At 37.9% G+C, this 24,674-nt stretch overlaps 1 protein-coding gene across 1 annotated transcript; it reads left to right on the top strand.

Annotated features, from left to right (window-relative positions):
* The first annotated feature begins 770 nt into the window (after positions 1 to 770).
* Positions 771 to 2,275, top strand: LOC149157817 (uncharacterized). The gene is made up of 3 exons (XM_089433796.1): positions 771 to 938; positions 1,128 to 1,736; positions 1,919 to 2,275. Exons 1-3 carry the CDS (start codon positions 771 to 773, stop codon positions 2,273 to 2,275), a joined length of 1,134 nt encoding a protein of 377 aa, XP_089289922.1.
* The last annotated feature ends 22,399 nt before the right edge of the window (positions 2,276 to 24,674 follow it).

Here is a 24,674-nt window from a genome sequence, read left to right as displayed (position 1 = left end):
GTGGCAGAAGACACCTGCGGAGAACCGAAGGAAGCGAGCACTAACAAGGGTTTCAAAGTCACAAACCCTCCATCATCTCCTCCACCTATGAGCACCAGTCTGACCAAGGAGGAAAACTCTCCACCAGGTATGTCATCTACATCCTCCTCTCTCTATACTCCTCTATCTGGTATTTCTGCTGCTATTGCATCCCATTTAAACAATATTGCATCCCTTCTATCCTCATCATCTCCGGCCTCCACTATCCCTCTGGAGCAAGCTTTTTCAAGAGCCCGGGGTCGAACCCCTCCCTCCTCCCTTCATTGCACTCTCTCCCTCCATCCTCCTATCATTGCCCCCTGTCACCCATCCCTAACTTCATCCTCCCTCCCCTCGATACCCCTCCCCTCTCCCTCTGCATCCCCCTGATACTCTCTTCATTCTAGATCGAGGGATAGAGGGTGTGATGCGATAGGTTTGGACCTGGAGGTTACGCTAGCCTCTCATAAGCCCACCAGGGGGCACCCTTCTCATCTCACTAGATCCAAACACACAGTTGGTGAAGAGGTTGCCCTTGGGCAACAACAAACCATAGACAGGGCCCTTAGAGCAAGGAATGGCCCCCTCCCTCACCCTCCATGAATTTTCTTTCCTTCAATTGTAGAGGGATTGCTAGCCCTCCTAAAAAACTAGCACTCAGGAGACTTCTTACTTCAAATCCAGTGCATATTATTTTTTTACAAGAAACCCTTTGTTTGGATGAAACCCTTATTTCCATCCTTAATTCATGGATGCCGAATTGGACCTTCCATGCCCTGGATGCAACCGAGAGATCAGGGGGCATTGCTATTGGTTTTTGTAACAAATCTGTAGATCTCAGGAATATTTGGGGAGGTAGGGGATATATTGGAGCGGATATATATGCCTCTTCATTGGATACAGAAGTCCGTATCGTGAATGTATATGGACCTTATCTGGATAGGGAAAATTTCTGGAGAAGCCTATTAGACTCAGAGTTTATGTAGGCTGACAATATCATACTTGGAGGGGATTTAAATTTCTCTTTGGGTTTTAGTGAATCTTGGGGACACATAGCTCAAGTAGATGGATTAACTGATACAATATCAACCTTACTGGAGGAGCATCAGTGGGTGGACATCCCATCTGCCAGGATACAGCATACTTGGACAAATAATCGTAGTGGAGATCATAGTTTGGCTAGGAGGCTGGACAAATATCTCATTAAAGAAGCTTTCTTAAACACACATCCTCGTATCAGACAGTGGGTTGGTACTGGAGGCATATCTAATCATCGGGCAATTTTCGTGGAGTTGGAAGACATAAATCAGAGAACAAAAGGCCCTTTCAAATTCAATGCCTCTTGGCTCAAGGACCCTTCTTACATTCAATTGGTCACTGACTTCTGGCAGTCCAATCCTATACCGGAACACGAGGACCATACTGAGGGATTCATTCGCAAACTGAAAGAACTGAAGGGGATCTCCAAGATCTGGGCACATCAGAAGCAGAAGAGTGATGACAACACTCTACGGGAAGTAGAGTTGGCCATTGCCACACACGAGGACTCCTCGGATGGTACTTTTATATCACAAAAATGTAAAGAACACTATACTTCCCTCATCACGAAGCGATCCCAAATACTGAAGGAAAGGGAGGAGAGCTGGAGACTCAGGAGTAGGGCTATTTGGCTCACTGAAGGTGATGACAATACAAATTCTACCATAAATTTTCCAATGGTAGGAAAGCCATAAATACTATTTGGGAACTTCAAGATGATCAAGGACAACCAGTAACATCACAGCGGGACCTGGCTAGTCTAGCCACTGAGCACTTCAAAAGCATATACAAGGCTCCTAGGGCTGCAAATATTATGGAAATCATGTGGATTGTTGAACACTTTCCTAGATTTGTGGAACAGGAGGAAGCAGAGGACCTAATGAAGGAAGTGTCGAAGGAAGAGCTTGAGGCAACTATAAAATGGTTTAAGAAAGACAAGAGTCCCAGCCCGGATGGGTGGACTATCGAGTTCTATATAGCGTTCTTTGAAATCCTGGGGGATGACCTGCTCAAAATTGTGGAGGACTATAGGAGGAGGGGAAGAATATCATCTGCCATCAAATCCACCTTCATAGCCCTTATCCCAAAATCCGACCATCCTTCCTCCTTCAATGATTTTAGACCCATATCCCTTTGCAACTGTCTATACAAGATCATTGCCAAGATCATCGCCAATCGCCTGAAGCCTATACTATCCAACCACATATCCTCTGAATAGTTCGCTTTCCTTCAGCACAGATAGATACATGAGGCCATTGCCACGGCCCAGGAACTCCTCCATTCTGTGCAGACGAGGAAACTAAAAGGCATGATTTTGAAGGTGGACCTATCCAAGGCTTTTGACAGAGCAAATTGGCTCTATATTAGACTGTTGCTGACTCATCTTGGTTTTCCTTATGCATATATTAAATGGATTATGTGATGTATTATGGATGTATCTTATAGTGTTTTACTAAATGGGGAGGCCACACCTTTTTTCCTTTCGGAGAGAGGCCTCAGGCAGGGATGCCCACTCTCCCCTTTACTTTTTCTACTAATCATGGAAGGATTAAGTAGAGCTATCATAACTGCTCGTAATAGGGATCAATTGGCTGGTATCAAGATCACTGAGAACTACATACTTACCCACCTTTTATTTGTTGATGACGTTCTCATTTTTTTAAATGGTAGTATTGGTGATACCACGGTCCTACAGAACATTTTCAATCTCTTCCAGCAGGCAACGGGGATGATTATAAATGACTGTAAGTCTACGCTTATAGCCTTTGGCTGCACACAACATGAGATTGTGTTCACCACTCAGCGCTTCCCCTTCACATTACAAAATTTGGAAGATGGACTGAAATATCTGGGCTTCAGGCTAAAGCCTCATGGATATAAGATCGCAGACTGGACTTGGCTCATTGTAAAAGTAGAAAACCGACTACATGTTTGGTACCATAAATATCTCTCCCGTGTGGGAAGATTAGTCCTCATAAAAGTTGTGATCGAAGCTACTCCTGTTTTTTGGATGACCCTTGCCTGGATACCAAGGGGTATACTGAGAAGACTCCAAAACTTATGCTGCAGATTTCTATGGAAAGGCAACCAGCCAGGCAGGTTATTTGCCTGGGTCAAATGGGAGATGATAGCAAAGCCTAAGAAATGGGGAGGATGGGGAATTCAAAGGCTAGACTTATTCTCCAAAGCTTTGGCGGCTAAGCTCAGCTGGCAACTTATCACTACAAATAGCCTCTGGACCTGGGTTGCACAAGCAAAATATATCTGGCCTATAAATCTGATGGACTGGTTCAGACAGCAGCACAGAGTAAACAACAATGCATCTAATATATGGAAGGCAGTTATCAATGCTATTCCACTCATCTGGGAGGGTATAACTTGGAGAATCAAGGAGGGCAATGTTGTCTGTCTTGGCACGGACCCATGGATTGGTTGTGGCAATGCGCACAAGCTGCCTGAAGAGTTGTTATGGTACTTACATAGCAGGGATATCACTCACATCAGGCATATTGGAGACAGCAACAACTCCACCTTACTACAACAAGCCTGGAAATCAGCACACGATCTGGACATTCCTTTACAATGGCACCAAGATTGGCATGACTACACTGAAGCTCTTACACAGGCTCATATCCGGCTAACAGAAGGCCCAGATGAGATTATATGGGCTTTTGCCAAACACGGATCATACTCTCCCAAGGAGGGTTATATTAGATTGATGGATCCATTCAAACCCCAAGATATCAACCCGACATGGAAATTACTCTGGAAGCTCAAAGCTGCCCCTCGAACCCGTTTACTTATGTGGAATATTTTGTTTGACAAGATTCCAACGGGTCTTAATTTGATGAAAAGATCTTTCCATGGCCCTTTCTGGTGTCAATTATGTCGCAATAATGAGGAGAGTACTGAACATCTCTTCCTAAACTGCCCCATCACCAAGGAGCATTGGAACACCATTATAGCTCACTATCCAGGCTTAAATAATTGGCATGGCCGCAACATTATGGACGCCTGGAGCATATGGTGTGAAAACCAAAATGGAAAATCCAGGAACATGCCTCTTCTCATTTGTTGGTCACTATGGATTGCAAGAAATCAATCTATATTTAACCAAAAGATACCCCATTGGCCCACTATCATGATCAAAACTATTGCAGATTTCGATCTACTACCCGAGGAGGATTCCAATACCCCTCCCCGTATTATTAAGCTTGAAATCATTGACAAATCATTACCGTGGGCATACTTTGATGGTTCTGCTCAAGAGGCGGGATGTGGTGGTGGTGCCATACTTTATCTAAATGAAACTCATTGTTTCAAAATTCAAATGAGATTAGGTAGGGGAACAAACAATTATGCTGAACTATGCACTGCAAAACATCTCATACATTTTGCATTAGAAAAGCATTGCAAACATCTTCAACTATTTGGTGATTCCAAAATCGTTTGCAACTGGTTAAATAGATCATCTCATTGCAATGCATATTCATTGAGGCATATATTAGAAGAGGCTCACAAATTGATAGCTACTTTTGACTCATTTGCCTATCGCCACATTTACAAGGAGCAAAATTCGGGGGCAGACTACCTTTCCAAAGAGGCAGCGCTTAGACAGAGCGAGGACTGGCTGATACAGGAAGAGGTTGATGGGACTTTCCACTAGCATTATCGCAAACCATTTTTGGAACTTAGAGAAAATGGGCTATAGGCCCTTTATTTTGCTTAACTTTGTATATATTATGTTATTTATATTTTCTACACTTGATGAACTACACAAGACATATGGTACCGTTTTTGATACTTAGATTCTCTCTCTGAGAAGAGACAAAATTCAAATTTTGTTTTAGTTTATCACTCTATAAGAGAACTGGCACAAGAACAGTATGAACTGTTACCAAGACTCCCTGCGTGGAGATACATAACTGAACTTTTTTGTCTATTTTTGAACTCGATAGGCAACTCTGCCTCCATCTGCATATGCTTTAGCATCTACAAAATGTAATTTCTTATATATTAATAGAAATTACAACTTTTTTCCAAGGGAAAAAAAATAAATTATTCAAAAATACATTTTAACCAATGAAAAATTACAATATCGTTTATCTATATAGAGATATCGAATACCGGTACTATAGATCCATTTTAATCATAGATATATCAATCACTAAAAGAGATTAAATCTTTTGACACGTACATCTGTTTTCAAGTTTTACATTCTAAAAATAGATTTTCATAGAATGAGAGTTGATCCCTCTTAACACTTGATAGATCTATTGTTAAGATGGATCTATATTGGTTTATAAAATTTAATCTATTGTTAAATTTAAAAAAATTAACATTTTTTATAATTAATTTAGATTTAATATAACTTAAAAAATGTTATTTTTATAAAAATTAATTTATCACTAAAGTTATGATATTTTCAAGCAATTCAAATTTAATATTTATAGCAACTCTTACCATTTTAAGTTACAAATTTCTCTCTCTAAAGATGAGGATCAAGAAATGTAAAATAAGGCTTGTGAAGTTACTTGTAGTTGGGGATTTTCTCTATTGGAATTTGTCCCTGAAAGAGGAAAGTGACATTTTTATAGTAATAAAGATATAACATTTTGGTGTTATTTTGGTTTTTTATTTGTTTTTATGGTTCTCTATTTTGGTGCTATATTTTAATGCTAGGAAGGAAAGGTATATGGCCTTTTTGAGTGAATTTGAATTTGACATCAAGCACATAAAAGGGAACGAGAATAAAGTACCAGATGCTCTGAGTACAAATGAAAATCAAATATCTGAAATTGTTGCCAGTAGTGAAAATACATATTTTTCATAATAGATAAGGGGAACAACATTAGAAGAAGTTTATGAACAGTTGTAGAAGAAAGCACACCATGCAAAGCTTCTTGATTATGCAGAAAACCAAGAGGGATTGTTAACCTCGAGGAGCATAATATATGTTCCAAATGAGTCTACCCCAAAACAAATAATTTTGAATGAACGTCATCGAAAACCCTTTTTGGGTCACCTCAGATATTGTAGAAATTAGGTTGTATATTTTCAATTGATCATGGAGTTTTAATCAAAATCAGAAGACAAAAACCTACACTACTTCTCTGTAACCATTATTTCACAATTTCAAACAAAAATCTCAGACATGAAAGAAGAAATAACACACATGCATTAAGTTTTTTTTATCTAGGGAAAGCAATTTGCTAAAAGCCCCAATGTCTTCTTGCATTAATCAAATGAATATAGATGTATTACAATTGCTTTGCTCAACTGAGCTCACCATGCAACTACACAACCTATCTCTCTGCTCACTGAAGGCCTTTGACCCAGACTTAGTCAAATTTTGCCTTGGATTGAGCTCTTATTTCCTTGAGATTTTCCTTCAGGAATTAACCCCTATTATTTAGGAATTTCCCTCAATTGAGGTGCAGAATTCCTTTAGGTTGATCATCTGACTGCATGAAACACATGTACACTCAAGGCTAGTCTACAACTGATGTTACATTGCCTTGGAATATCCACGTCAACTGGGTAAGTTGAATTCTTTGTATGCACTAGCTATTTTGTGTTGATTGATTAGTGAACTGGATGATCACTGAGTTTAACTAAAGTCCCACTTCTTAACTGACCTTCCATTAGTTCATCCAAAAGTTGGAACTATTTTAATTGAAAACAACTTGAGATAATTGACCTTGATTGCTACAAATTAGTAATCACACATATAGAATTGAACTCTAACTCCTCCAACTTGAATTTTCTGATTAAACTAGGTGAAACAAAACATGTCACACAACTTAACATCATCCAAGTTGTCTGTTGATGTGGAAATTTGAATTTTCTTCATTTAATCAAGGAAAAAGTCAAATTGACAATTTCTTGCTACAATTTCCAACGCTCCCTCTTAGCAAGAAAGGGATTATCAACTACCCATATCTTGCACCTATGGAACTCGAACTTCCCTCTTGACAAGGCCTTTGTCAAAGTATCAGCACTTGTTCCTATGTCAAAATGTACTGAACAAAATTATCTGCCTTTGTACAAAGTCTCGTAAATGGTGATACCGATATCTATATGCTTCGATTGACCGTAAAAAAATGATTTTCAGAGAGCTTGATGCAACTCTGATTATCACAATAGATCACAGGTGTATCCATCATCTGGCCAAATAATCCAACAAGTATCTTTCTCATCCAGATCACCTCACATGCTTCATGACTAGAAGCCATGTATTCTGCTTCTACCAAGCTTAGTGCTACAAATATTTTCTTCATGTTGTACCAAGAAACCACTATCGACCCAACACTGAAAATTCCACTTGATGTACTCTTTTAGTTTGATGGACTCCCCACCAAATCTGCATCTATGAAGCCACGAAACTTCACTCCCTTTGTCTATGTGTACCATAGTCTAAACTGGGTAGTTCCTCTGAGGTACCATAGAACATGCATAGTTTCCCTCCAAAATAATTTGGTTGGATTAACCATAGCTTGGCTCGGCTAGTTAACTACATAGCACATATCTGGTCGTGTATTCACAAGGTACATTAGTGAACCCACCAACTGCTGGTAAATAATATCATCCACTTCCTCACTTGAAGTGGCATCCTCTTTTCTCCAGTTGGTTTCTAGAGGTGTCTCCATGGGTTTTCAATTGTCCATGCGGAAACTCCGAAGTATCTCATTGGCATACTTTCCCTGAAAGACAAATAGTTCCCCATCACCTTGCCATACTTCCAATCCATGGAAGTAGTGCATGAGACCCATGTCCTTCATTTCAAAATCCCTTGCACGATCTAATCAACTTCTCATCACCAGTTAAAATCAAGTCATCAACATATAAGACAATAATAAAAAATTTACCTTCTACCAAAATATGATAGAGGTTTTCATCCGCTTCAATTTTGGTGAAGCTTAAACCGGTGACATAACTATTAATCCTAATGTACCAATCACAAGGTTCTTTCTTGAGATCGTACAATTCTTGCTTGAGTCTACACACATGAGACTCTCGATCAAAAGTCTTGAAGCCTTCTGGTTGTTCAATTTACACCTCCTTCTCAATAACTCTATTGAGGAATGATATTTCCAAATCCATTTGGTGGATATTCCACCCCATTTGTTTAAGCAGAGCAAGAATCAATCTAATGGATGAGTACCTTGCTATAGGAGAAAAGGTATCTGCATAGTCAATCCCATGAACTTGAGAGTACCCTTTGGCCATAAATATAGCCTTGTACTTTTCTATGCTTCCATATATTTCATGCTTTACCTTGAAGAATGATCTCAAACCTACAACTGATTTATTTGTTGGCCTTGGGACCACTTACCAAACATTGTTCTTTACATTGGATTTGTATTCCTTGAACATTCCATCAACCCACACAGGTTTATCTACTACCTCCTCAAAAGAGGATGTCTCAGTCTCAATAAGATCAGTCATTAGAGCCATGCCGCTAGTGTACCGATTTGGTGACCTTCTCTACCTGCACTGATTTGAAGGAGCATCCACATTATCCCTCGCATGATGCACAAGTCTCTCATCTTCCATAGTCCTTTTCTTGACTTCTCTAGATGGTTTTTCTTGAGTAGTTGTCTCCACTCTCTGCTCCTCAACTTGTGGTTGCTCCACAACTTCTTGGGGTTCCTCCTTTGAAGCTATAATCTCCTCTTTGAGTGGGATCTGAAGCTACCTCTCAAGAGAGAATCACATGGATTTATCTTCGTTAAATTTTACGTCCCTTCGCACAACTGTCATTCAGAGGGATGGAAATTACGCATGGTAGTTTTGAGGAGTTTCTATGTAACCCACAAATACCCCCAATTATGTTGTCTACTCTAGCTTCTTCCTTGATTCTTTGGAGACATGGAAATAAAAAAAGGCTCCAAAAATGTTGAAGTGCAAAACATCTGACTTTCTCCCTAAGAAAGCCCCCTCTGGTGTAATCATGCCAAGAATCCGATGAGGAATCTGGTTTTGCAAATAGAATATTGTGTTGTATTCCTTGGCCCAAAAATGCAAAGGTAAGCCTTGATCATGCAATATCACCCTTGCTTCTACCATAATTCTACGGTTCTTTCGCTCTGCCACTCCATTCTACTATGGGTTTGTGGGGTGTGGTCAAATCTCATCGAATGCCTTCTTTTACACATAAATTTTTAAATTCATTTGACACATACTCACCTCCATTATCGCTCCTACAAGCCTTCACCTTGTTACCCGTTTCTATCTCAACCAGTGCCTTTAATTCTATGAACATGGAGAATGTCTCATCCTTCTTCTGCATAAAAAAGATCCAACACTTCCATGAGAATTCATCAATAAAAATGAAAACATATATGTGCCTAGCAATGGAGCCTATTGAGAAAGGTCTACAGAAATAAGACTGTATCCTTTCAAGGATTGCATGTGATTTACTGTCCCAATCATGGAAAGTGGATTTTATGTACTTCCCCAAGGTACATCATTTGCATCCATTCTTTTGCTCAAGTTCTCCTTTGGGGAGGCATGTGGTTATCTGTTGCATGATCTTAAAAATGCCATGATGCAAATGGCTAAGTCTTATATGCCAAAGTTCACCGACATCGCGCTCTACATCTTATCCACATTTGTGCTCAATGCAACACGCTTATCTTCATCATGCTTATACAGGTTCTTCACATGAACCCCGATCTTCTTCACCTGTCTTGTGGCTATGTGTCTAAGGAATTCCTTTCCTTTGCTAAAGATCATGTCATAACCATGGTCTTACAAAACTGCAACAAAAGCGATATTTTTCTTTAGGCCCAGAATGAACACGACATCCTTGAGCCTTGGGGGGGGGGGGCTGATTCTCTATGAAAGTTGACTGTACCAATACCAGTCATGCTATACCATTTTTCACCCACCATGTTGATATACATCTGCAAATATTTCTCCTCAAGGTACTGAAAAAAATTATATTTCTCGTCTTGTGGAATGATGCACTTGAGTTCAAGTACCACACACTCCCCATCACTATGCTAGACATGCATGCAATAAGGGTAACTTCAAGCTCCAAGTTTGAATCTAAAGCTTCAGCTACTGCTCCTCCTAAGGTCTTCTTTCTTGCCTTCTTGTGTGGACACCTCATGGCATAGTGCCCAAATTCATGACAATGGAAGCATTTAATTTTGACAAGTATTTATTCTGTCCCCCTTGACTGGATTTTGGTTTGGATTGGAATTTATTCCCTTTTCCCTTCTTTTCCTTTCTATCCAATGCAAATTTTTCTTCATCCTTGCCCTTAGATGAAGTCCCATCTTTGGTATTCTACCTTATTTCCTTCAGTACCAAGTCAAAACATAAGCGCTCCCAACTTAGTACTTTCCCCCTCCCATTTACCGAACCTTGATAAGTATGCCATCTCTTGGGAAGGCCCATAAGGGTTAAGGTTACCAAGTCATCTTGAGAAATATTAACAATGACTCTACCAAGTTCATCCTGAAATTATGTAAAATTTCTTAGATATTGTAGAATTGTGTCATTCTTCTACATCTTGATACCTCAAAGTTTATCCTTGAGTGTCAGCTTCCTGTGGTCACTACTATTCTCAAACAATTCTCTCAATTATTTCCACAGCACGAACATATTTTCTTTTCCATGGATATTCCAGACAATGTAATCTCGTACTCCCTCCAAGATTATTCTCCTCACCTTCGCTACATCCTTCTTCCACTAAGCAGAGTTTTGGGCATCAGATGCTTGAGGTTTTGCAATATATGTCTTGATGTATTCTAGAAATCCATTGTCATCCATTATTGCCTTCATGCGGTCCTTCCATGCAATAAAATTAGAGGTTCCTTCAAAGTTATACTCTAGCCTTAGTCGATTGAATGCCATCTTCTCAGCTATTAAGACATCCCACTACATTGATCATCAAATTCGAACCTCTGAGAAACAACTTCGAGTTTCCTACTCTAATGTGAGTCCTACTCTGATACAATGTAGAAATTAGGTTGTATATTTGCAATTTCTCATGAATTTTTAATCAAAATCACAAGACACAAACCTACACTACTACCCTGCAGACATTAATTCACAATTTAGAATAAAAATATTAGACATGAAAGAAGTAATAACACGCATGCAACACGTATTTTTATCTGGGGAAAGCAATATGCTAAAAACCCCAAAACCTACTTGTATTAATCAATTGAGTAAAGATGTATTACAATTTCTTTGCTCAATTGAGCTCACCCTACAAGCGCACAACCTATCTCTCTGCCCACTGAAGGCCTCTAACCCATACTTAGTCAAATTTTTCCTTGGCTTGAGCTCCCATTTCCTTGAACTGTTCCTTGAGGAATTAGCCCTTATTATTTAGGAAATTAGCTCAATTGAATTGTGCAATTTCTTTAGGTTGATCATCTGACTACATGCAACACATGTACACTCAAGTCTAGTCTACAATTGATGTTACACTGCCCTAGTCTACAATTGATGTTACACTTCCTTGGAATCTCCATCTCAACTGGGTAACTTGAATTCTCTACATGCATTAGCATTTTTTGGTTGAATGATCAGTTAACTGAATGGTCATTGTGTTTGAATGAAGTACCACTACTTAATTGACCTTCCATTAGTTCCTCTGAAAGTTGAAACTAATTTAACTTAAAATAACTTGAGATAACTCACCTTGAGTGCTACAAATTGGAAATCACACATGTAGAACTGAACTCTAACTCCTCCAATTCAAACTTACTTAGTAAGACATGTGACACAATCCATGTCACATAAGCTAACATCATCCAAGTTGTCTGCTGATGTGGAAATTCAAATTTTCTCAATTTAATCAAGGCAAATCAAATTGAGAATTTCTTGCTTCAATTTTTAACAGATATTTGAAGATGATCAAAACTTTAGGAAAGGAATTTTATTGGCCAAGCATGAAGTGGGAGGTAGATGAATATGTTTCCAAGTGTTTAGAATGTTAGTAGGCTAAGGTGGAACATCGACACCCAGTTGGACAACTAAACCCTTTACCGATTCCAAAGTGGGGGAAGTCATTTCCTTAGATTTTATCACAGATCTATCAAAACTAGGAAGAAACATGATTTAATTATGGTGTTAGTGGACAAGTTAAGTAATATGTCCCACTTTATATGTGACCACTCCACAAACAAAGATGGAAAAAGTGCATAAATTTTTATGAAGGATATTTTTCAGTTACATGGGATACCAAAAACAATTATATCAAACATGAATGCTAAATTTACTTCTAATTTATGGAAGACACTATTTGGATGAATCGGTATGCATATGAAATTTAGTACAACCTACAATTTTCAAATAGATGGTCAGACAAAAAGAACAAATAAGACACTGGAAGATGTGTTGTGATGTACGTTATTGATCAGCCCACCATCTGGGAAGATTATTTACATTTGGAATATTTTTCTTATAATAATAACTATTAGGTGTTTATTAAAATGAGCCCATTTGAAGCTTTGTGTGGGTGGAAATGCCACACTCCTTCAAGTTGGAATCATTCAAAAAATAGGTCGATTCTAGGACCTGATCCTTTGCAAGATATGGCATAATTTCTAAAAGGGACGACGAAAATTTTTAAGACTATGTAGAATAGGAAGAATACTTATGCAAATCAGAAGGTAATGCACAAGGAGTACATACTGAGAGAACATTTATACATCAAATTTAAACCGAATAAAATTACTCTGGGATGAGGCACTTTTAGTGGACCTTCCCAAATATTCTCCTAAAACTCCGAGGACAAAAATACCAATTTAAGAATAGCATAATGGGAGAGAAAGAATACACTAAATACTTAGCTAGAGAGAATTACTAAGTTGGGTAAAAACAAAACCATAAGAACAGTAGGATACAAAGGTGTTCTTTAAAGAAAAATAAATATATTTTCTTATTTAAAATAAGAAGCCTAAGTAATTAAGGGGTACAAACCCTAAATGTAGGACTCTGCTAAGGAAAAATATGTTGGGAAGAACTATAAGTAAACCACTAAGGAATACAAATAGGGTTGTTTATTTCTAGATGTAAGAAGTTTGAGCTTGGGGGGAATTGTTAGTTGCAATTCGTTAGATGGGAGGAATATGCTCTCTCTCTAAATATTTCCTAGAGGTTGGTTACGGTCAGATGACTTTGATTTTACCATTTACATGCTGAGATATATATTCATTGGTGTTATTTATTGTTTATGAGTTCTTTTGAAGTTGTAGAATGATACAATGAATTAACTATAACAAATGGATAGAATAAACCACTACGAACCAAACTATTTATGTATAATAATATACTTATTGTAGGTTGAATATTAAACTCGTGCTAATTTAATTGATTAAGTTATAGTATAGGCCTGAGAGTGTATGCTTAACTTCCAAAGGTGAACTTTGATATATAGTAGGAAGCCTAATTTAATTCACAGAAACAGAGAACCCCAACAACTCGATTTTGGAGTGTTTAATATCAAAAGTATAAGAATAAAATTTATTGTTAATGCATACATCAAAAGTATAAATTTAAGACTTCTTGTATGAGAGTTGGTTGGAATGGGAATGGCTGTAAATATTCCTATAAGGAGCAAGGTAAATTAAGTCAGATAAAGAAACATGGAATAGATATAGTAAACTTATATACCATTAGTGTTAAATCTATTTGTGATTTTGGTTAGGACTCTTGATTTAGCAGTGAGAAGGTATACTAAGTTTTCTTATACTAATAGAGAAATTATTCTCAGAATAACTACATTAGAAAAGACACTTTGATAGAGCTTCTATAAGATGTACAATCAGTTAAAGTGTGTGTGTGTGTGTATATATATATGATTTTGTAAAAAGACGAGGTTATACATATGATTTTGCAAAAAGACAAGGTGCATGCAAATTACCTCCATAAAGTATAAATCCTTACAGGTAATTATACTATAACAAAAGAGTATAGAGAATAGTTGGGACAAACATCAAAATATAACATCATAAGAAAAATATTACTAAATACATTAGAGTGTGGATTCAATGTGGGTGGTACATGTATTGATAAAAATTTACTTTACATGTATTGATAAAAATTTACTTTCTTAGTGCAGTTGCTCCAAATTATAGTGATAGATTGTGTGTGCCTGTACCTTGGGATATGTATTAAAATAATTTCAGAAAAGTAAAATTAAGTCAATACAAATTGAGGATAAGACAGTCCTTAACTTCTATTAAATAATGAAACAAGGGATTTATATTTGAAGAAAATAAATTAAAAGAGAAAGACACAATTTGGGCATGGTTTTCATATATAGAATTAAAATTACATTCATTGGTCAATTACTGACAATGCCACAAGTAAGTGCAAAAGAAAGCTATGATTAGAGTAATATTGAAAAGTATATAATTAACAGTGGAGTACAATGGAATGAGATCCGAAAAATTATAACATTAAATTATGAGTTATTATGCACACGTTGCAAAGGCAGCAAAGTATACAATTTTGTGCTGAGAAAATAGAGATGTGGTGATTGAATATTAAACTAACAAGTAGAAGAGAAATATTTATACAAGCACAAGGTTTGTAAGGACTTGGTCAATTCAAAACTAAATAAGTAAACAGACCCTCAGTCATATATATATATTATACCTGGATTAAATAGTGTATAATTTAATTAATCATATAATCCCTTGAGGGAGATAATGGGATTGTGTTCAAGATAAATTGACCAATACTTCTCAGGCATATAGATGAGAGGCAGTTGGTTAAGTGATACCACTGACATGTAAAGAAGAGAAGCGAGTTGATTTAATCTTGATTTCCGATGAAAAAATTCCAAATATGAAAAGGTATGTTGCAAATGCACCCCCTTGAATCCATACCTATATTAGAGATAAAAACATGGAATTAAACTTGACAGCGAAATGACATGGTTATAAAAATTAAAATGAATGTTTAATTTCATAGAAATTGAAACCCCAATATATACTTGGAGGGTAAAAGGTGTGCCATCTAAGCCTTTCAATTTGCAGTAAGAATTTTGAAATTAGTGACTTAGTTTGGAAATAGGACAAGGCCATGAAGAAAAAGGAAAACATATCAAATTTCAAAAATTGTGGCTTGGTCTATTTCAGATTTCTCAAAAGGTTTGCCCTTCAACATACACTTTACAATCATTGGTTGGGGAGAAAGAAATCTTCTCCATAAACTAGCAAATACTTAAGATATATTTTTGGTAAATATGCATATAGACTACGAAATTTATTTCATTTTTTATTTTTTGTTGATAAATTTTCTTTCTCTAATTATGAGTTGTTAGTCATCATTATACTACTAGTTTCACACCCTAAGAATTTATTTCTACCATAAAACTACCCATGGGAATTCACTGGTTAATTGCAACAATTATTATGATCCAAAAGAGAAATTAGCATGTGGTTATGATACATAAAACTTTTCTTTTGATATATTTTTGTATAGAATTCATATGGAAGGAAAATACTTAAAAGAGCATTCTTCATGAGATCCCACACTTTTCACATTAATAATAATGGTTGCTAGGACTTACAAATGAATGTAACAAGACCTTTATGTGTTTTGATAATGCATAAAATCATAATATCCTTCATATCACTGCACTTTCTATTCACTCAATTGCAAAATAAATTGAAAATATATTTAAATATAAAGGGTGATTTTAAATAAAATACATCTAAATTTGAAAAGAACAAAAAGTGTGGAAAGTGTATATAAACATATCGGGGATATGAATGCTCACTAGAAATGGGTCAATACATGCATGATATTAAGGTAACTTCTCTGGGTATATGGGCACTCGTTGGCAACAAAGCAATGTCAGGTTTAAAGAAAGATGATTTGAATTGATTGCACATAAATATTTTTGTATAAAACTTTTTCCTTCTAGTTGTATTCATAACTAAATTCCCTGGTATTTATCATAAATAAATTAAACTCCATTAGTTTTACTCTTACAAAGAATGATGTTTAAAGTTATGAGTACCAAAAGTGAATTTATTAAATCTCTTCAATCAGGTACTTAAAAAAATCATGATTATATTTGAAATTTCTAAGGCCATGTGCTACTTCTATTTATTTCTTTATTTCGATTTTTGTTAACTAAGTGTGAGTTTCACCCATTTTTATTCTATTTACCTCATTGGAGTCTTAGTTTCACTAGGAAATTAATAAAATATTTAGCCGAAAAACATAGGGTGCATTCCTTATCAAGACCTTGACCCATATGCTTTTATTTAGAAAGTTTGTTAAAACTATCACATGATGCCCGAAACCTAAGTATCCATTAGTTGAGATCACCCAAACATAAATTCAAGTTAACATTTCTTGTCATTGTTTATCAAGTATTAGGTGTTGAAGTCAAAATATGTTGATTGTTCAATTCTCCCAAGAGCATGATGGTACAAGAGCCTAATGCCTTGAGAGTCAAATAGCCTAGGAGCCCGATAACCTAATAGCCTGAAAATTGCCAATGGCTTAATTTCCTAATATATTGGAAGCCAGATAACCTAATATCTCAATTATCAGATATCGGGTAATTTCTCAAAGCACAAATAATCTCAGTTTCCTAGGCTTCCAATCCAATATGCCATGTCACTAGCTAGCTGAGATCACCATGTCAACATTTCGCAATCAACCAAGCATTGCCATATGGCATTGTGATGACATGGTATTAGACACGCATCACTCATTTATGCATGTGCTCACAAGCCAAATGTTCATTTGTACCTTCCATGTGTCAACTATGTTGAACCTCCACACCACTAGAGATGATGTGGATCTGGCGTGACTCAAGATCCTGGGCATCAGGCTATCAGGGTTTTCCTTTAATAAAGCATTCATACATCATATAAGGCCTCGATATCTAATATTTGTTAATTATAATAAAATTAAGTTAACCATGAGTTATTTAAATGTTAATCATAACAAGAAAGAAGATTAATAAAAAAAAACTCCCTTTTTTACAAGAAGTTCAAGATTTTAGTGTGCAATTAATAAGTTTGCAAAAAAATCAATTACACACAGTCTCAATTCAAGTGAACTCCTTGTATTTTTCATTTGAGAATTAGTTTAGCCTATTAACAAGAGCCACTAAGTTTTCTTCTACTCACCTACATTAAGGTAAGTTTTAATCTTTTGAAGCTAAAATTTGTATCTCCTTTGTTAAAAGACTTATGCTTATGACTTAGCCATTTTGGCATTGTTGTAGCGGCTACAACCACCCTCCAAAATTTTGCCTTAGCGCCATTTTGGAGCCTCCCTACCAACTATATTTAGCACCATGTCTTGCATTGTCAAGTACTTAGGCTTTAGCTGAGTTTCAGTGGCATGCCGGCTTGTACATGTCATCTTGTTTGTCTCCCTCTAGCAGGCTGACATTCCAAACTTAAACTATTTGTTGGTTGAGATACTCCACCAGAAAATTGCATAATTCTAGAGGGGAACCAACCTTCCCTCCGTAAATTTCACAAATCAGTTGGACAGCCTATTGGACTCCCGAATTGCGCATAATAGTCAGGAAGTCCTCCTTCAGAAAACTACACAATCTAACTCGACACTCTGCCTCAGCCCAAAAATTGTGCAATTATAGGAGGCAGTGACCTGCTTAGCCCAGAAATTATGCAATGCTTGACAGGCAGCAAACTCTTCTCAGCCCATAAATTTCACAAAATTGTTGGGCAAACCACTGAGCTCCAAAATTGCGCAGAATAGTAAGATGGGCTTCCCCGAGAAAACTGCGCAATATGGTCTTGTACTATAGCTCAGCCCATAAATTGCACAATCTAGTTTAGTACTTCAACTTAGCCCGGAAATTATGCAATTCTGGGAGACAGACAGATGCTGACCCTAGAAACTGCACAATCCCTCAGGGAAATCCAACCCAACTCAGCCCAAAAACTGTGAAAATTTCCATCCCAGGCTTGCAGACCGATGCATGTACCTTCAGGTTGACCAGTTCCCTTTGAGACCGAGCAAAACTGATTTGCATGCATGGGATTCTTTTCCTGAAATAGCAAACTATAGCATACAAAAGATATCCCTAGATTTAGGGACCTATTTTTAGCAGCTAGAGGTTAGATGCAAATATAATTTCAGAAACCTCTCGCAAAATGTCCCTTTTTCTTATATTTGTGGCATGTGTGTCATAACCTCGATCTTATCAAAACTTATGAATTAGATGATACAGAGCTCATTCCTCACATCGATCTTGTAGCTCTAACATCCCACGCCACATCCACGAGTCGTCGACGCTTTCAACTTAGTTGTTTCATGGTAAGTCTGCTTCTCATGCTTTGCGCTGCGTTTCTGTCGCTTTTTGTGTTTCGCTTTGTGTAAATGTTGTCTAATTAATTTCAATGAGCGTTCGTCATCGTTTTGATGCATGTCACCTTGTAGAAGCACCATTTTATTTTTCATTTGCATCTGATTGTTGTCGCATGCATGCCATTTTTTTTGCACCAACAGTCATCGTTACGACGACTCGCTTCACACACATGCATGCTTTCCTATTTTCTAAATCCTACACTTACTGTTTTCATGCATGATCATTCAATATTGTTTACACTTAGTATCACCATGCATTCAGACTTCTCATGTTTTCAGTCGCCCGTCGGCGAGTCTGGGCTGCCTTGGCCCGTACCTTGCCTTGCTTGGCTAGCATTTCCCATTTCTGGAAGTGAAGGCTCTACCTTACCTCCATAAATTGTGCAAGTCTAGCCCAGTACTAACCTCGAGGCTTGCATTGCGCAATTCTAGGAGGCAATGCCTTGCTGGCCCCAGAATCTACGCAATGTAGTTTGTTGGTCTGCATGTCACTATTGACTGAAATTAAGTATTGCCCAACTTCAGTCCTCAATAGGCCAGGCTGGACTATGCATTGTGTAGTTCTTGTAGTCATTTAGTCTCCCCATAATGCAAGTTGTGCCTTACATAGTTTTCGCAGTCATTCCCCCGGCCTCTCGGTGAAAATTGCACAATCTTCACAAATAGTCACATAGGTATGTTGCATGCCAGTCCTCTAGTTTGTTTTAGTTTTCAACTGACATATTGCTTTCCATGAGTGTTGCTATGTCTCCATGTATCACAGGTGTTTTTCTGTCTCTCAGTAGCACAAGTATAGTGTCTTCCAGGAGAGCAAAATCAAATATGTCGTTGAGCAACTGAGGATGTAGTTGATCAAGTGTCTACGAACTTGCCTATCTATGAAGACATCAAGTTGTTCATGGACAAGGATATCAAGATGAAATGGAAGTGGCATCACAATGAGTAGCACCATTAGCAGCAACGAAAGGTATCACAGCTACATGCGACAAATCCAAGAGGAAGGTTGTTGACAGTGCAGATGCAAAACAAAGTTGCTAGCTCAAGCAGATCCACATGTGATGAAATCAGCTTTGGAGATTGAGGCTATGAGGTGACAATGCGACAAGAGGATCGTGCGAAGGCAGAGAGAGCAATGGAGAATGATTTGGAGGTGCTAAAGTGGCAACTTAAGGAAGAACAGGAGTTTCATAGATGAGTCTAGAAGGAGTTGCATCGAGAACATGTACAGCAAGAGGCACAACATGCGCAAAATGATGAAACTATGCCCATATAGGTTATAGACCAAACCCACCAGCTACATGGAACAGACAGGGTGAAGTGTTGTCGATCGCATGCAAGGGTGTTCAGGAGCATGGATTTCAATGTGTGCAAACATGTGATCCCACCCATTTGGCACACTCATCGAGGAAAAGACAAGAAGAAAGTCTGACTGGAGTTGAACATGTATTTCGAAAATTTGATGCACATGGTCACCAGCATGCACTTAGAGATCGACACAAACACTATGCATCAGTATGTTGCTAGTCCAACTACGCTCAAGACAATGATGTGCATGTTATCAAACGAGTTGGACAAGGGATCCATATCAGTGTACCCGAATGCAACGAAGGCAAGAGTTTTCTTTCAGGGGGATGTCACAATTGAGTGCATAGACACCATCATGAACGACCAATCATTGCATCAATTCGCCACCATCGATCATCAAAGGATGTCGAAGAGGTGCTCTTACCACAACTCTCCGAGTGTTAGTGATAGCTTGCATGGCTTTCTCAAGCCTATTTTGTCTCACATGGCTACAGGTGTAGATTGTATGTAACATCTTGTAAAGTGAAAGTCCAACTGGCGATAGTTGAATGTAATAGTCATGTAGTAGGTGAAGAGTCGTGAGGGTAGGTGAAGAGTCACAAAGGGGAATGTCAAGGGTCACCCAGCCTTTTCTATTTATAGAACCTCATAAATCATTGTATGGGCTTTTAGTTAGCCAAGCTTCTAATAGGAGTATCTTAGAGAAAGCTTGGAGAGTATTGTAATGACCCTTGGCTTCTCCATAGTGCAAAGCTAGTACATCTATTTGGAGGAGTAGGCAGCAGTGATTGTAACGGTCCACTATAAGGGCTAGTGTTGGTGATGTTTGTATTGTATGATTGGAACTTTCACTTCTTAATATAATAGATCCAACACGTTTCATGCATATGTTGGCATTGCATTTCAGCTATCTTGGTTACTCTAATGATATATGTATATGTTTACTTACGAATGTGTGTATAGACTCTTTCTATATATGTGTGTATGAATCTTATTGAAATGTGTTGTTGGTTTAACCATCGCTTTGGATTGTTAGCTTACTTGCTTTCTAGTTTGTGATGCATCTTTGCTCGTGTGTTCCTTTCCAAGCCACATGCTTTCATAGGTTCCCAAGGGGCACACTCACCTCACTTTATGTGTGTTAGAGTCATTCATGCACCTTCCATGGTTTGTTGCACCTGTCACACCCTTGCTACTAATGAGGGAATCTTACTTGTCTCTGCACACAATCGCGGTCAAGGCGATACCGTATGACCCACTACTGGGAATTCTACGCCAAATGGTCTAAGTTCTAGTTGGGACTTCTTACCGAGGAGATCCCCTGACATGTTGGCGGGTCCAACATCATCAACATTTTTGGCGCTAGAAGGAGGGCTAGATGACAAGCTGAGTCCTCATAATATTTTTTCAGTCTTCTCACATCTATCATGGAGTTTCTTATAGTTTACCCTTCGAAATGTTTGTCCAATGGACATATCTTTCACATCGAGAGGGAGTTCTAGGATCACTTGTCACAAATCACGTATGATGGTGAAGGCAAAGTGGCCTAGCTTGAGCACTAATGAAACAAATGTCTACTCCCTACTCACACACACACTTCACGACCACCCATTGCGATGGTGTGGAATGCTACCTCATTATTAACTCTGTGCACTCATTCAAGCAATTCAACAATCTAATCGAATCTATTTTCCACCATTTTGATCCTGAAGTACTTGATAAAAAACTATTAAAACAATGGAAGGCGCCGCACAAATCACCTATGGAGTTTTTGGATCATTTCCATCTATTCATGTTTGAAGCCCCGAAAATTCAAATGAAATTTCAGTATCTCATAGATATATTTGAATATTTCCCTATCAAATCTATCAATCCCAAGAAGAAATTCAAGCTCAAACCCGCTCAGCATACTTTGTTGATGGAGCTGCACAATCACAGATGGACACAGTCGCTATCAAAAGTGACTATCCATCGGCCCCTCATCAAATAGCTCCACCACTGCAGAGTGATGTGGGAGAACATGCACACACATCCATTCAACTGTCACATCCTCGCAACATCACTTCTCACAATTTTTGTGCAGATTTGGTGCAAATCCCATGGGTTGTCACATGTATTTCGTACTTGAACCTCCATCTTCATATTCTGATGGTGCTCCAAATTGCAATGTCTTGTGTTCTTCCATTCGAACTCTACACCTATTGTGAATGAGGATCAAGCTATCAACAGAGTTGGTGTTGCACAACCAACCTACACTATCATTCGTGAAGACTATGATTGGGAGCTTGAGCATCAATCCTTGCCGAAGGATGACTCCCTTCTGCCTGAGCCTCCTCCATGTTTTCCTAACATATTTGGTGATTCTGTCATCCCTAATTTCACATGTGTATCTTCATCTACGGATGCACCCATTTTTGATCATTCGTAGAACACACAGGATGTCAGTCCATCATCTGACAACGGAGAGGACAAATCATTCATTGAACATCTACTTGATTCTTCATCTAATTTTTCTAGAAACAAAGAGGGTGAACATTCTTGCTTCTCATCTACCCCTCTCTGTAATTCATCAAGTCATGAGGATGCCGAGAAACATCTTGAATTTTATGATCTTGGTTTTTGTGATCTCTCTACTTCTCCATCTGATCATGATGTTGATTCAATCATTGTTAATCTTTCTAAGACACTGGTCTAGGATTATCTATCTGTTGATGAAGTCGAAAACCAATAGACTGTCAAGGCACTTTAGCTCAAGCTGATGGTTATGTCAGGCCCTTGTTGTCCTAAGGCTGGTTTCACTTCCAATCAAGAAATTGTTCAAACACCCAAGTCTACTCATCACTCATCTGTATGCATTGAAGATCAATATCACACATGGATTATGCTTCCTCCACTTGAGCTACACGATCCCATCGCTCATGCATTGGAGGAATATTACACAGAAAGAACACATGCATGACACAAGTTTTCTTTGTTTCTTTCATTTGATTTCATGTCACATTCAAGAGTATGCATATGCTTAGCAACTGCACGCAGTGTTGCAGTGTTTCAAAGGTTGTGTGTGTACATAATGAGGTAACTCGAAGTTTGAACCCTTGAGGTTGGATAATTTGTTCTCAAGTCTTTCTCCATCCCATAAAAATACCTATTGGATAAAACTATCTATATTATTTATATAAGGTAAATTATTTTAAAAATTTACTATTTCTTATTTATATAAGTTAATTGGTTTTACATATTTATTGATGTGATGTTGAATTACTTTAAAAATTTATTATTTTGACTGGATAATAGATATTGAGAAATCTAGATTAAGACAAACCGTTTATGAGAGGATTTTGGAAAATACTTGGCATGTTAAGTTGCAAGCGGAAGCAATGGAAGAAAGTATCAAGCGAATAGCATGTCATGTACTTGCACTCACTTATGTTCTGTGGACACATTTAAACTCAGAGTGTGTTTGTCTTCATTGTTATATCTTACATGTTTGCTTGTTCACATAGTTGTGTTGTTCGCGAACCATGCCTTTACCAACATGGGTCAACCAATGCCCCAGTGGCTGCATTAGAAGTATCACTTCACATGAGCAGACCCATGCACCGTTAGCTTAGGAGTAGGATTAGTGTTTGCTTTTAGTTTGTTTGCTTGAATGCATGTTTGCCTCTTACTTTGCATGTTTGTTTTCTTGTTTTCTTACCCACTTTGCTTACGCATTTACTTCTTCTTTTGCTTTGTTTTTTGTTTTTTTGCTTGTTTAGGTATGTGGGTTAGTTTCGCATGAAACTGCGTGCAACTCTCAAAACAAGCTAGGTAAAGTACAAGAGGACTTGTGTAGTTATCAATACTTTTTTATTTGTCATCCTACCTATGTATGAAGAACTTGGTATCTTCAGTCCATGATATGCCAACGGAAAATATGTATTGTTCAAAGTGAACCTTGGTGAAAACACAATGCTTGCATGCTAACTAGTGTCACCTACTCTAGTTAGTTTTGGGTTAATCCTTGTCAGCTCAGTCAAGTAGAGTAAGGTGAGGGGGAAAACCTTAACAAGAATGTCAGAGGTATATATAAACTACTTCTCTAAAGGAACAACCTCTTCTGCTCTCAATAATTTAGGATCCCTCTTCCACCTTTGAAATGAATAAGTGCTATGCACAATTACGAAAATGAAAATGGAAATTTTTTTTGAAAAAATGCAAAATGAATAAGGCAAAAGAAGAGAAAGGATTCCTGTTCATAGAGTTGATGTAAGTAACTCCACTGGGGTACTGACTAGGCTCGCTAGCAGTGGAGCGATGCTTGTGTTCCCACGTGACTCTGCAACGTACTTTCTAGGCTTACTGGCAGTGGAGAAACACTAGATATGAAACTAAAACTCTGATGACCATATGGCTTGTGCACTAATATACCCCTTATCCCCAATCGAAACAACTCTGTTGGCTTGGATTGGAATGTATGCTGACTGACCAAGACCTTAGCAGATGTTACATATTACAATGAAGAAATTGTGGAAACCAAGATGAATAGAGAACTGAACAATACTTCCAGAGGTGTTAGACTTGCTTTTCACGAACAAGGTCCATTCGGAGAGCAGGAGTTCTACAAGTGTCTCTCCAAGTGTTGTAGTGGCTACAACGACCCTCCAAAATTTTTCCTTAGCTTTGTTTTGGAGCCTCCCTACCAACCATACTTAGCACCATTTCTTGCACTATCAAGTTCTTAGGCTTCAACTGAGTTTCAATGGCCTGTTGGCATGTGCATGTCAACTTGTTTGTCTTCCTCCCGCAGATAGACATTTTGGACTTAGACTTTTTGGTGCCTGAGAGACTCCCCCAGAAAATTTCCCAATTCTATAGGGGAACCAACCATCCCTCCATAAATTGTGCAAATCAGTTCAAAAACCTGCTAAACTCTAGGATTGTGCATAATAGTTAGGCATTCCTCCCTCATAAAACTGTGCAAACTGACCCGGCAT

The sequence above is a fragment of the Pinus tabuliformis genome, chromosome 5_2 (assembly GCF_031772625.1).
Source record: "Pinus tabuliformis cultivar Carrire ecotype Pingquan chromosome 5_2, CPIR1, whole genome shotgun sequence".
NCBI classification, from domain to species: domain Eukaryota; kingdom Viridiplantae; phylum Streptophyta; class Pinopsida; order Pinales; family Pinaceae; genus Pinus; species Pinus tabuliformis.
The sequence above is the reverse complement of the archived record's forward strand: the minus strand, read 5'-3'. Positions and strand labels throughout refer to the sequence as shown.